An 11019-nucleotide genomic window follows, 5' to 3' on the forward strand; every position below is an offset into this window, starting at 1 on the left:
GCTAACTAGCATGCTAACATCTGCTGTTTGAGCCACCATTAAACCATTAAACCTACCTGACCTCACCAAACTGTACAACCCGAAACACTATGAAGAGCAGGAACATTTTTAAAGGTAGGTCAGATTTCATTCTGATGCACTTTTTGTTAAATTAGTGTAACATCTCTTTACAATCCGATAGCAAACAATTAGTTCAGCAGTTTCGCATTAAAATGAAGAATATTAATCATCTGTGGAAGCTATAAAACACTAAAAACATCAGCCAATCCTCCGGGTGGACCCGGTGCGGAGTATTGGCTGGTTGTACCCCTCTCATCCTGCTCTGCGCGCACCAGAGAGGTACGTGCATGATGGCCGAAGTCGCAGACCGCAGCTCGTCTTCAGGTAATGTGTGTCCATGTGATTGGGAGGCGTGGCTTCGGGGTGAGCTCCGAGAGAAAGGGGCGTGTGTTTACTTTCCAAATCTGGCTGACTCTCACTGAGTTTTCAAAATCTCCTACCCTACCTTTAAATCTTAAAATAATAAAAAGAACATAAATATAAACCATTATGCACATACATCTGTCTGGAATCTGGATATTATCTATATTTTTTTTACCAGGCTGTAAACTGTCAGGGTTTTGAAGTGCAAAGAACAGGTCCTTCATTTCTGGCAGAGGTCGTGCAAGCAAAGAACAAAAGGCCGAGGCTAAGGGCAGAGAGCACAAAAAACTGCTAGAATCCAAAAACTCAGAGGGCTGACAAAGGAGAACACACAACGGCTTGAAAAGAGCAAAGGGGAGCACAGGACTTAAATAGAAAGGCAGAAAACACAAAAGGAATACACCAGGAAGACCAGAAGAAACTACAACACAACATAGACAAACAGAACTAAGGACACAAGGATACACTAACAGTAACCCAGAGTAAGAAAACCACAAACCCTACAGCTACGAGGAGAACAAAAACAACAACAACAAAACAACCAGAACACAGGGTTAAACGAAAGTCCAGACCCGGGGTTAAAGACAAACAAGGAGAATGAAAAGACAAGAAAAACCTGACAACAACAAAACAATTCATTTCTTTCTGCTGTAGTTGGTGTTTTTGATTGTTAATGGGGATTGACTCACTTTGGAACCAGCCTCTAGTGGCCTCGGGGGGAACTGCAGTTTTTGATGCTTTCTTATAGCATAGCTTAGCATCATGGATTTTGGGTGGCACTCTTGTGAGATTTTGCAACATGTATCCAACCATTTTTTATAATGCTATGTTTAGCTGCTAGCTGTGTAAATGTTTTGTTTTGGCAAAAGGAAATTTTAAAAAATCTGATTCTGATGCATGATCTTGAAAGAGGAGTCGGTTAAAGATGACATTGCTCTTAAACCCTCCTACACTGAGGTCATGGCCTCAAACAGGAGTGAATAAAGACTCCAGGTTGTGGCGACTCCTTGCTTTCTCCACCTCCATCCTGTTTTCTAAATATGATCTAGCTCCAAAATAAAATCAAGATGGCCGAAAAGTGGCTCTGAGCAAATTATAGAGCCATGTCAGGGTGACCTGTTAAGTTTCTAGTGGTAAGCGTAACCCCTCAGATTGTGCTTAAAAAGGCACAGATGAGTTAAGTGTGCAGACTGTGTTTCACCTGCAGACTGCAACATGTGGTCCTTCAGATGGGACAGAGGACGGCTTTCTTCCCGTCTCTCCAGCAGCAGATAGACATTCAGCTCTGAGTGGGTGTCTTCGTCTAGATCGGCATTCCTGCCGGGGGTTCAAGGATTATCTCCCATGTTTGTGTCCCACAGCTCTCCTCCATGGCCACTATTGTTTTCCGGTCTCTCTGCCTCGGCCTTCCAGCGCCAGGAACAAATCCAAGACTCTTCTGGCAGCAGGGTTCAGGCAGCAGGGTCGGCCTACTCCCTGCATTCCTGCACTCAACCACCGTCAGGTCCGTGGGCGCTGCACCGAGGCCCGACCCTGCAGGAAGAACACAAACAGCCCTGTGTACCAGGCAGAGTGGACAAACATGCCTGTCCCCGCTTCAGTCTGTTTATACAGGGGAACAACGGACGGCCATGTTAGCTACGTGATATGGAGGCACCCACATGTGGAGGATGAGTTCAAGCAAAGGCCTTTCTCAGGTTTTTACGAGATTTCTGATTTCCTCTGAGTCGCTGATCAAAATGTAAAGTGAATGATCATTCATTTAGAAAACAGGATCATATTAAAGGCCCCTGCGTGTGTTAGATGACCTGCTCAGAATGTGTAGATATAATATACATATGACACCAAAAGGCTGTAAGGATGAGGTGTCACACCCGAAGCCTAAATATTCAAAAACGTTTTAAATTAACAATCATACCTGAATCTTTGGAAACATTGAATTTGATTCAATTTTCTGTTGCAATTGCTGTTCTTATCAAAGTTTCACAGATGTGGCATCTGTACACATCTCCAGATTGATTCAATAAACACAAACCTCAGAATCAAACACTGTCAGTGATGTTCTGGCTGAGTCGTTTCATCAGTGTCGCTGTAAACTAATCAACAGATAAATAAAACATGCAGGCGTTCATATTTTGTATCAGTTTCCAACTGATTCTAACATATATTTTTCCTCTGTAAGTTGTCGGTATCACACACACACACACTGTTTGCAGACATCAGCAGCAAAGACATGACCCAACCAGCATGATCCTGCAGTGAAGCTCAGTGATGCCTGCAGCACGGCAGAGGAGAAGCTTCTCCACATTTCACCTCATGATCATGATCATGATCTGAAACATGACTTCATTTATCCCTGATAAACAAACACCAAATAACATAAGATAAACAAGAGATGTAAGCTGCTGAATGGCCTGTAAACTATGTATTCAGCTGCAGGGCGCTCTCTAGTCCTCAATGATGAAGCTTGTGTGATGTCAGTCATTATGTTTCTGAAGTGCAGTTTTGAGTCTCTGTGGGAGGCTCCAGCTGTCACCGTGTAGTCTGCCTAAACTCCAAATACAGGCAAAGAGGTGGAGCACCAGTGGACCTGAGATGGGCGAGTAGTAGAAGAAGAAGGCAGCTTGTGCTGTGATGCAGCATCCACCTGTCACCCACCCACTTACACAGGTGTCACAGAAAGCTGACACCTGGGAACTGTAACAGAGTAGTCTAACAGGGAGCCAGCCCCTAGAGGCTACCTGGTGAACTGCAAATATTGCTTACACAATTATTCTTACCTGGGTCCCATCAGAACACTCCAATATAATTTAATTTTTGGCTAATGCAATATTAACTTTATGTCAGACCTGAAACAGGCACATGCCCACATCATTCTTTCCCTGTCCTACTGGGTGCTGATTGGTCAGTTTGGATTCCTTGCCAACAACACGGTGCAACAGTGGTAACTAAGACATTAAAGGTGGAATCAGAAATATAGACTGAACTTCACGGTTTTTAAACACTGTGATTAAATGTATAATATGCATGTGTTGATATAAAAACAGTTTGACTTTCTGACTTCAAATATAAGAGAAAGGCGTCTGTTCCTAAATATGAATATTCTGATGCTGCATGGGTGTTTTCTAACACAACGGATGGTGCCACAGATGCTGCTTTGTTCTGCTGTGTGCAGCCACTGTGTGTGAGTGTGTGAAACGATGCATCCAGGGCCACTGGTCGTGTTGTAATGTGGTACAATGTCAAAGAGAAACATCACACAGACAAACAGTCATGGAGTTTTAGAGTGCAGCACTTCAAACAAGAACGAGGATTTACTGAAATAAGATGGTAAATGTGCCATAAAACTGGATGTTTACATACAAACAGCTTTTAAAGCTTCATTATAGTCCTAACTTAGTTTGGTTTTCTTCTGTCTGGTGATGACCGGACTGAAGTCAACATCCACACATGCATAGTCACTGGGAGTCTGTGTTGCAGATGCAGACTCTTGGCTGGTGTTCAAAGGTTTTTTCAGATCGTTCACACTCATCATCCTCTGTCTTTGGGATCCGTCTGTGTGACTGTACATCTAATTTAAACACAATGCAGCAAGAAAATATATGAGGCCCGTCCAACAATGGCCTCTCACAGCGCTGCGGGCGGCTTCGCATCAGGCTGTGAGTTCAGGCTCAGAGATAACCCTTGTTGTCCCTGCGGCCGGGGTGAGGCAGATGGGCAGAGGAACAATGGGGAGGGCGGCAGCGACTGACACAGCCACTGAAGCTCTGAAGAATGCCTGGACCCGAGCCAGAGTCATGGACTTCACACCCTCCCCAACAACCTGACCCTCCTCACGTCCCATGGTGCCCCGGGGCCGTGAGGGGACGACACCTTCAAAGACGGGGCGTCGGATTGGCTGCAAACCACCCTGAAGGAGCGGCAGAGCCGGGCGTCGGCACAGTGGGCTTTGGACTTGTTCTGGAAAAGAGGACTACTGAGCAGACTCAGAGGTCAACGCCACACCAACCTCAGCAGCGAGCATGGCCACAGCGGGCACCTCAGGGCAGAGCACCTTTGGGCTCGGGAGGAAAAAGAAGAACCCCGGCCTGATGGATCAGATTAGCAAATTCTTTGGAGGAGACAAAAAGAAGAGGAGCAAGGTGAGCAGACGTCATGTTATTTTATCATTACCATCATTATTAATCATTATTATTTTACTTTGTAATAAGAATTTATTGATCTTATCTTACATCTTATTACACAAAGTTAAAAAAAATCAATCACACTTTAACTATTTTAATATTTTACTGCTATATTTCTATATATTTATATTTCTCCTCCACTGGTGTCTGCACGTAGACGTCACTCTGTGCACAGAAGCTTTCCAGCTTCTTTGTGCTGTCACAGTGAATCCTGCAGCGTGGCACCACTCTAGGTCTGAATGTGACCGCACACAGGCTGCAGGTATATTTAGTCTGTAATGTCAGTCTGGCCATGAGCCCCAGAAAGAAAGAAAACTCACACAAAGCCTCCTTTTAAGACTGAAGACTGAGAGCAGGGAGGGGCCGGCAGGAGTCAGGGCGGCTTTCATGTAACATCCCAGCCCGGCTGCTTGTGTGGGAGCAGCGAAGGACGTCAGGTCCTCAGAGTTCTGAAACGATGATGATTTTTTTCTGCTGCTTACAGTACAGTGCAGGGTCTGCTGTAACCGTGTGCACAGGTCTAAACATTAAAGAAAACACACACACACCTTTTTATAAATACACCTGTCGTCGCCTGCCTCACCCTCCGCTCTCTTCCTGCCTTACATGCTCTCTTTCAGCATGTTAATTGCCTTTACACTGATTCAACTGCTTCCTGTCAACTGAGCTTTCTCTCCACACTGCAGCTTTGACGTGTAAATGATGATTATCTTTACCGTTAAGGTGCAGCTGGGGCCAACTTTCATGAACAAAATGCTAATATACTGAAGCACTGTAAGGTGTTTGGAGGTCTAAAGATCTGCCTCCTCCTCCTTCTTTAGGGGTCGTTCCGGGGTCACCTGGCCTCCTCACCCCAGCAATCCTCCACTCGCCGTCGGACCAATGAAAATGCTGTGGTGCATTTCTTCAGAAGCATCGTAAGTTTTCATCCCTTCATGAATTATTTCAGTCACATGGGATTTGAGCTTTCCTACAAATGGTGTCATGGTGTTCTGATCCCCCCTTCATTTACATAATGATTAAAATAAGGAATCAGGGGAAACTTTTCCGTGGTTTGTTGTGCTGTTTTCTCTCCCTGTACAATCAGTCACTCTGTTGTTGTTGTCGTAGGTTTCCTCTCCTCCTCCTAAATCCAGGGTGAGTCTCAATTTCACCTTCTCTTGATGATTTCAGAGCATGAAGACAAAAACATGGGCTGGTGGTTTTTATCGAACTTGACTCCTTCTACTGACAGATTTGTTTTGTACACAGGACACTTTTAAACTCACTATGTGTGAAATTTAGACTTTGGTGCCATCTAGTGGCCAGAAACATTGACTCACTTTTGGAGCTGCCCTCTTGTGGCCGCTTGAGGAACTGCAGTTTTTAGCACTGCTGTGTTAGCCTCATTTCTTTGAATCAGGCCGGCCTTCACAAAGCTCGCTATGGTGGCAGACATTTTTTTGTGCAGTAAACAAAGTGGTGACAAATAGTTACAATCTACACTGTCACCACTAGGTGTCACTAAGTCCTACACACTGGTCCTTTAACTTCACGTAGGCCTGATTCAATCAACCTGATGCTAATAAATGCTCATGTTTCGATGCGAAGATGATGCAGTGCAGCAATGTTCACCACCACTATTATGATAGCATTAGAAATTTAGCCTTCCTATGAGAATAATGACATTTTACTGGATTAAGGTTCATCCTCTGGGGACCATCAGTCAAACCTTTACACCTGGTGGATTTAGGTTGAAAACTGTATTCTTGTGGATCCAAAGCATGACCATGAACTTATTATTTTTCACCTTGTCACTGTCTGTTTCTTTTCCATGTCCAGTGGAGAGAAATCTTGGGTTTGGTATGTCACATTATCTTTTACTGTACTCCTCAGAGAGGAGCGCATGCAGCCACCCTGTTCCGTGTGTAGAGAGCTGGTCCTCAGCAGCCTGTCCTTTGTCTGCAGTGCACCTGTTAACCTTCACACTGTCTGTCTTTCCTCACTTTGTGTCTCGCTGAGAGAAAGACCTTTTAAACTCGAGCCAGATTCCGAAGCTGTGCTGAATCCCGAGTGTTTACATGCAGGGACTGAAAGGCAGCATGGGCTGGAAGCGTGGCACAGAAAACCACATTCATCCATTGAAGCTTGATTCACATTTGGCTCATTACATTCATTACATTCAAACCACCCCTCCCTCTTCCCTTCTTTGCTTCAATCCAGAGCGGCTCACTGTTTCTGGATGACTTTGAAACTGCTCGACTATTTATGAACCACAACCGGTAAACATTTTCTCTCAGGACCTCTTGACCTGCATCACCCTCCTCTTCCTCTTCTCTTTCACACCTCTAGTTCTCAGTAACACCTTCATTCCCTTTGTGCCAGAGATGACTCACCGATCCATCTGTGTTGGCTTTCCATCTCCTTTGTGTCCTCTCATCTGTCTGCAGACAGCCGTCTGTGTGTCGTTTGACTGTCATCATCCTTTCACGTCCTCTGTGTCTGCAGTCAGGACGCTGTTTGTCTCGTCCTCATCATCCATTTTCTTTCCCCCTTTAAGGTGGCTGTCGTCTGCTCCTCTTTGTCTCTTCCTCCTCATTCGTGTTACTCTGTAACAAACCAAAGAGCAAAGATTACAGATTCTTCTTGCTGCTGTTGCAGAGAAACCACATACCAAGCACTGTGGCTGATAAGTTTGTGGCCTACGGCATGACATGTGGATCATCACTCACAGTGATTGGGTCATAAATAGTGTCAAAGTGGCGACATCCAGGGGAGCAGGACACCCCTGGATGGCTGCATGAAAGCAGAGGTTGTCCATTTTCTCAGATAGTGTTCCTTTAATTTTTAATTACCCCAAACAGACATAAACAAACGTTTTTTACCTGGAAATACTGTCTGCATGATCACTAAAGACTCAGAGCTGTGTAACTCATCTCTTCAAGGCAATAAACCTACCAAACAATGCTCCAAATTTGAACAAACTGTTCACCTTCATCATCTACAGAGCAGCAAAGCCCATTAATAACACAATGAAAAACAACATGAGCCATTTGTGGTTATGTGTTTTCTGTCCAACAACAGCAATACCTGTGACCTTTGTAACAAAACATTTTAAAATACTTGCTCCGTGTTTGCCTCCGAGGTAAAATCCGTCTCATCTCGTAAGAGAAAAAAGGCCATCAATGTAAAATGAATTAAACATCTGCCTGAAGGTTACACGATGACAAAGCAGTGAACGTGGCTCAGGCTCTGGTTCCAGGTCTCCATCTGTGCTCACAGAGCATCTTTTTTTTAAGGCCTCGACGCCGCGTGCCGAGAGCACAAAGTCGCCGGTCAGAAGACGCAGAGACCAAAGCACGCTGTCCAGAATCTTCAACCTGGTGAGCTTCACAGCACATCTGACACCTCTGAGTATCATCTTTATAACTGTGAAGCTTCATAAATGCTCCTTCTGCTCTGTGTTTGCTCAAATGCAACAGTGATGCTCTCCTCGGAGACCAGTGAGTAGTAAAGAAACATAGTGATCCCCATTTCTGCTTCAAAAGTCATTCCATCATCACATCCTGGTCTCACTTTAAAATATGTAGCAGCTATGCTGGTTCACAGGGCAGAATGCAGTCTCTGTCTCTAGAAAACTATACTTGGTGGTATGACATGTTTCCAGCACATATGGAAGGCCTAAGGCAGCATGTACATGCAGTCCATAGGAAGAAGTGTCCCCTGCCTAGGGTGTATATGTAAAGTTTGTAGAAAGCCTAAGGCAGGGAAGGTGTGGGCTCCCTACTTTAAGCATCTACATACATGGAAAGCCCAAGGCAAGGGGGTGTCCTCCACCTGTATGGGGTATTTACATACATTGAGCAGAAAGCCTAGAGCAGCCTTAGTGCTTTCGGACCTTCCTGCCTTAACAGGACAGTTTATGGAATGCCCAAGGCAGGGGAAGTGTAGGCTGGATAAAGTACATTGTAAGCATAGGCTATCTTTGAAGCTTAGCTTTAAGATCTCTGTGTATACACAACACAGAGCCTGAAGCACCTCTTTACTTCAGGGTCTCCATACCTTTAGCATATGTGTGCAGTGTATGGAAAGCCTACGGCAGTAGAGGTGTGGGCTCCCTGCCTTAGGCATGTGCATACAGTGCATGCCAGCATTGAGCAGTCTTGTCACTGTTGGATCTTCCCAACTTGGGCATGTGCTTAGGCCCAGAGAGTAGCTGTGAAGACAGCAGCTGATGTAAAATCCCACCAGTGGACCAGGTGGCTACTATATATTTTTACTTTGAGACTCTTCATCAGCTTTTCATCATAATCAGCAACAACCATGACAGCAACATTTTCATGTTTAAAGTCATCATGCAACATGTAAATCGGCACATCTACCTCATTGAAGGGTTAATTTTCAGTGCCCCCACTGATCCCAATAAATGTGAAGAATCTGACAATCAACTCCTTCATGAACTTTCAGCACAGCTTTAACTTAAAAACCACAGATCAGCCAGCTGGAGATGGAAAATACTTCTTTTTTTTTAACCTCACCTCATTTTTCTTTCTTTCTTCTTCCCTCCAGGGAGACACCAAGTCCCGTCCACCCCCTAAACGCTGGAGCACCATCTTCTAAGCTCTCTGCTGAGGACCCAACCACAGATCCAACGCCAATGGGACTGGAAGCAGAAGATGGAGAAGCAGATCTGCATGTGGCCGACCCACAACCTCAAGAAATGTTAACACACTAACACAAGCCTCTTGTATCTTTAGACAGAGACACATTAGTGTAAACTTTAATGATATTTAGCTGTTTATAAGAGGTTCAGGCGTGCTTTGAGTAAAACATCCGACTGTAAAAATCATCTTTGTCTGATGGTGCTAGTGTCTGCTGTCTGAGGCTAGTTCAAGGCAGATGTTTGTTTTTCTATTCGTCCTCTGTCGTCTCCATTTTGTACACGAGCAATGCTTCACGGATCTCGCTGCTTTCTAGAAGCTCAGCTCACACATCGATCCGACCTGTCTTCTCGTTTTGTATGTGGAATCTGGACAGAATGCGGCCATGTTGGAAACACAGTGTAAGTGTAATGGAGTTTTATGTCACCATGTTAGTTTGATCGCCCTTTTCAAATGCACTGTTACATAACAGAAGCCCGTCCTTAAACTCTGCCTGTCGTCTGTTTGGCTTGCATCTATCGCCTTCATCATGTTTTACCTGTTTGCATCTTACATTGAGCTTTACTGATTGGTTTAGAGGAGGACAGCTGTGGTTTGTGTTCACTGATGGTCAGACTGTAAGTGGTTCAAAGGTTTCAGGCGGACGCAGCAAGATGGCGCGAGGAGCACAGTGCTGTAGGAGAGGTGATGGATTCAAACGCTCTGATGCATAATTTTCATTTTGTCCATAATACACAGCTCTGCCACACTCTACTGTACATGATCAGTTTGCATGTTGACTTTATAACCGCTTGGTGTTTCCTGAAGTTGCTGACACACTGTATGGTGGTGCTACAGGAAGAGGGACTGATACTCAGACAACTGTTTCATCTTAACGTCAAATTATTGTTTTTAATGTGTAGCCTAACTGCAAATAAACACATGTAGTCTGCTCTTAGTTAAGAGTTATTAAAGGTTTGGAAATCTGAGAGAAATCTTTTGTCTTTTTTATGTCATCATATTTCAGTTAGCCTTCAGTTAGCTTTGGGGGCAGATCGCCTTGACTTAGGCATAGCTTAGCTTTTAGCATTGTTTAGCTTTACATAGCATTACTTAGCATAGACTGACTGAAATAAGGGCGAAACAAAACGACAGGTCTCTCAGTGGTCGCCATCTTGGCTATGAAGCAGGAGTGCAGAGACTGTGTTTGGTGCAGCAACATGTGTCGGCTAGCATTAGCTACAACACGTTCTTACACTATAAAGCATTTATTACTTTATGACACCGTGGTGAGCAAGAAATTTCAAGAGAGTTATTCATATTCATGTAGAATAAAAGCACTGCGGACAGTATATCTACAGCTTGTGTGAGAATTTTGTAACCATGACAACAGTGCTATAATACTGTTTGCAGCTTCAAGGTTTACCAAGCAGCCGTAGAGGTGGGTGGAAAAAAAAACTGTGCGTATTTAGTGTCGAGCGCTCAGTCACACAAACTCAGCCCTGAAAAATCTCCCCAGCATTTCTCGGAAGCGTCTCAAGAGTCGATCCCAAATTCAACAATCCCAGCATCCAAGGGTTCTGCTGGCTGAGAAGCACAAGAGTTCAGCCTGTTGTTTAATTAAAGAAAGGATGAGTCATTAAAGCCCGCGTCAACTCTCTCAAGTGGGAGCACAATGTTCCACATCATTACAAACAAACAAACAATGCTGGGAACATTTTCAAGGCCTCTACAATCACAGCAGACTCAGAACTGCTCCGGCAGCAGCTCATACAACATCACAACACATCACA

The 11019-nt window shown here is 44.4% G+C and overlaps 1 protein-coding gene across 3 annotated transcripts; it reads left to right on the forward strand.

Moving 5' to 3' along the window:
* Positions 1-4286: 4286 nt before the first annotated feature.
* mbpa (myelin basic protein a) lies at positions 4287-10215 on the forward strand. 3 transcript variants are annotated; one of them, XM_028400698.1, is made up of 7 exons: positions 4288-4565; positions 5429-5524; positions 5718-5744; positions 6429-6449; positions 7886-7969; positions 8069-8089; positions 9156-10215. In XM_028400698.1, exons 1-6 carry the CDS (start codon positions 4446-4448, stop codon positions 8069-8071), a joined length of 351 nt encoding a protein of 116 aa, XP_028256499.1. In that variant the 5' UTR covers positions 4288-4445; the 3' UTR covers positions 8072-8089; positions 9156-10215. The 3 variants fall into 3 exon arrangements, with proteins under 3 accessions (XP_028256498.1, XP_028256499.1, XP_028256500.1); XM_028400697.1 differs by lacking the exon at positions 8069-8089 and having other exon boundaries at positions 4287-4565; XM_028400699.1 differs by lacking the exons at positions 5718-5744; positions 6429-6449; positions 8069-8089 and having other exon boundaries at positions 4290-4565.
* Positions 10216-11019: the final 804 nt, after the last annotated feature.

The sequence above is a fragment of the Parambassis ranga genome, chromosome 2 (genome assembly GCF_900634625.1).
Source record: "Parambassis ranga chromosome 2, fParRan2.1, whole genome shotgun sequence".
NCBI classification, from domain to species: Eukaryota; Metazoa; Chordata; class Actinopteri; family Ambassidae; genus Parambassis; species Parambassis ranga.

Excerpts from the sequence above, each read along its gene's own strand:
- mbpa (XM_028400697.1), top strand. The coding sequence starts at position 4,446 with ATGGCCACAGCGGGCACCTCAGGGCAGAGCACCTTTGGGCTCGGGAGG. Across the intron at positions 5,525-5,717 it reads TGCATTTCTTCAGAAGCATC|GTTTCCTCTCCTCCTCCTAA; the intron begins GTAAGTTTTCAT and ends TTGTTGTCGTAG. Across the intron at positions 5,745-6,428 it reads CTCCTCCTCCTAAATCCAGG|TGGAGAGAAATCTTGGGTTT; the intron begins GTGAGTCTCAAT and ends TTCCATGTCCAG.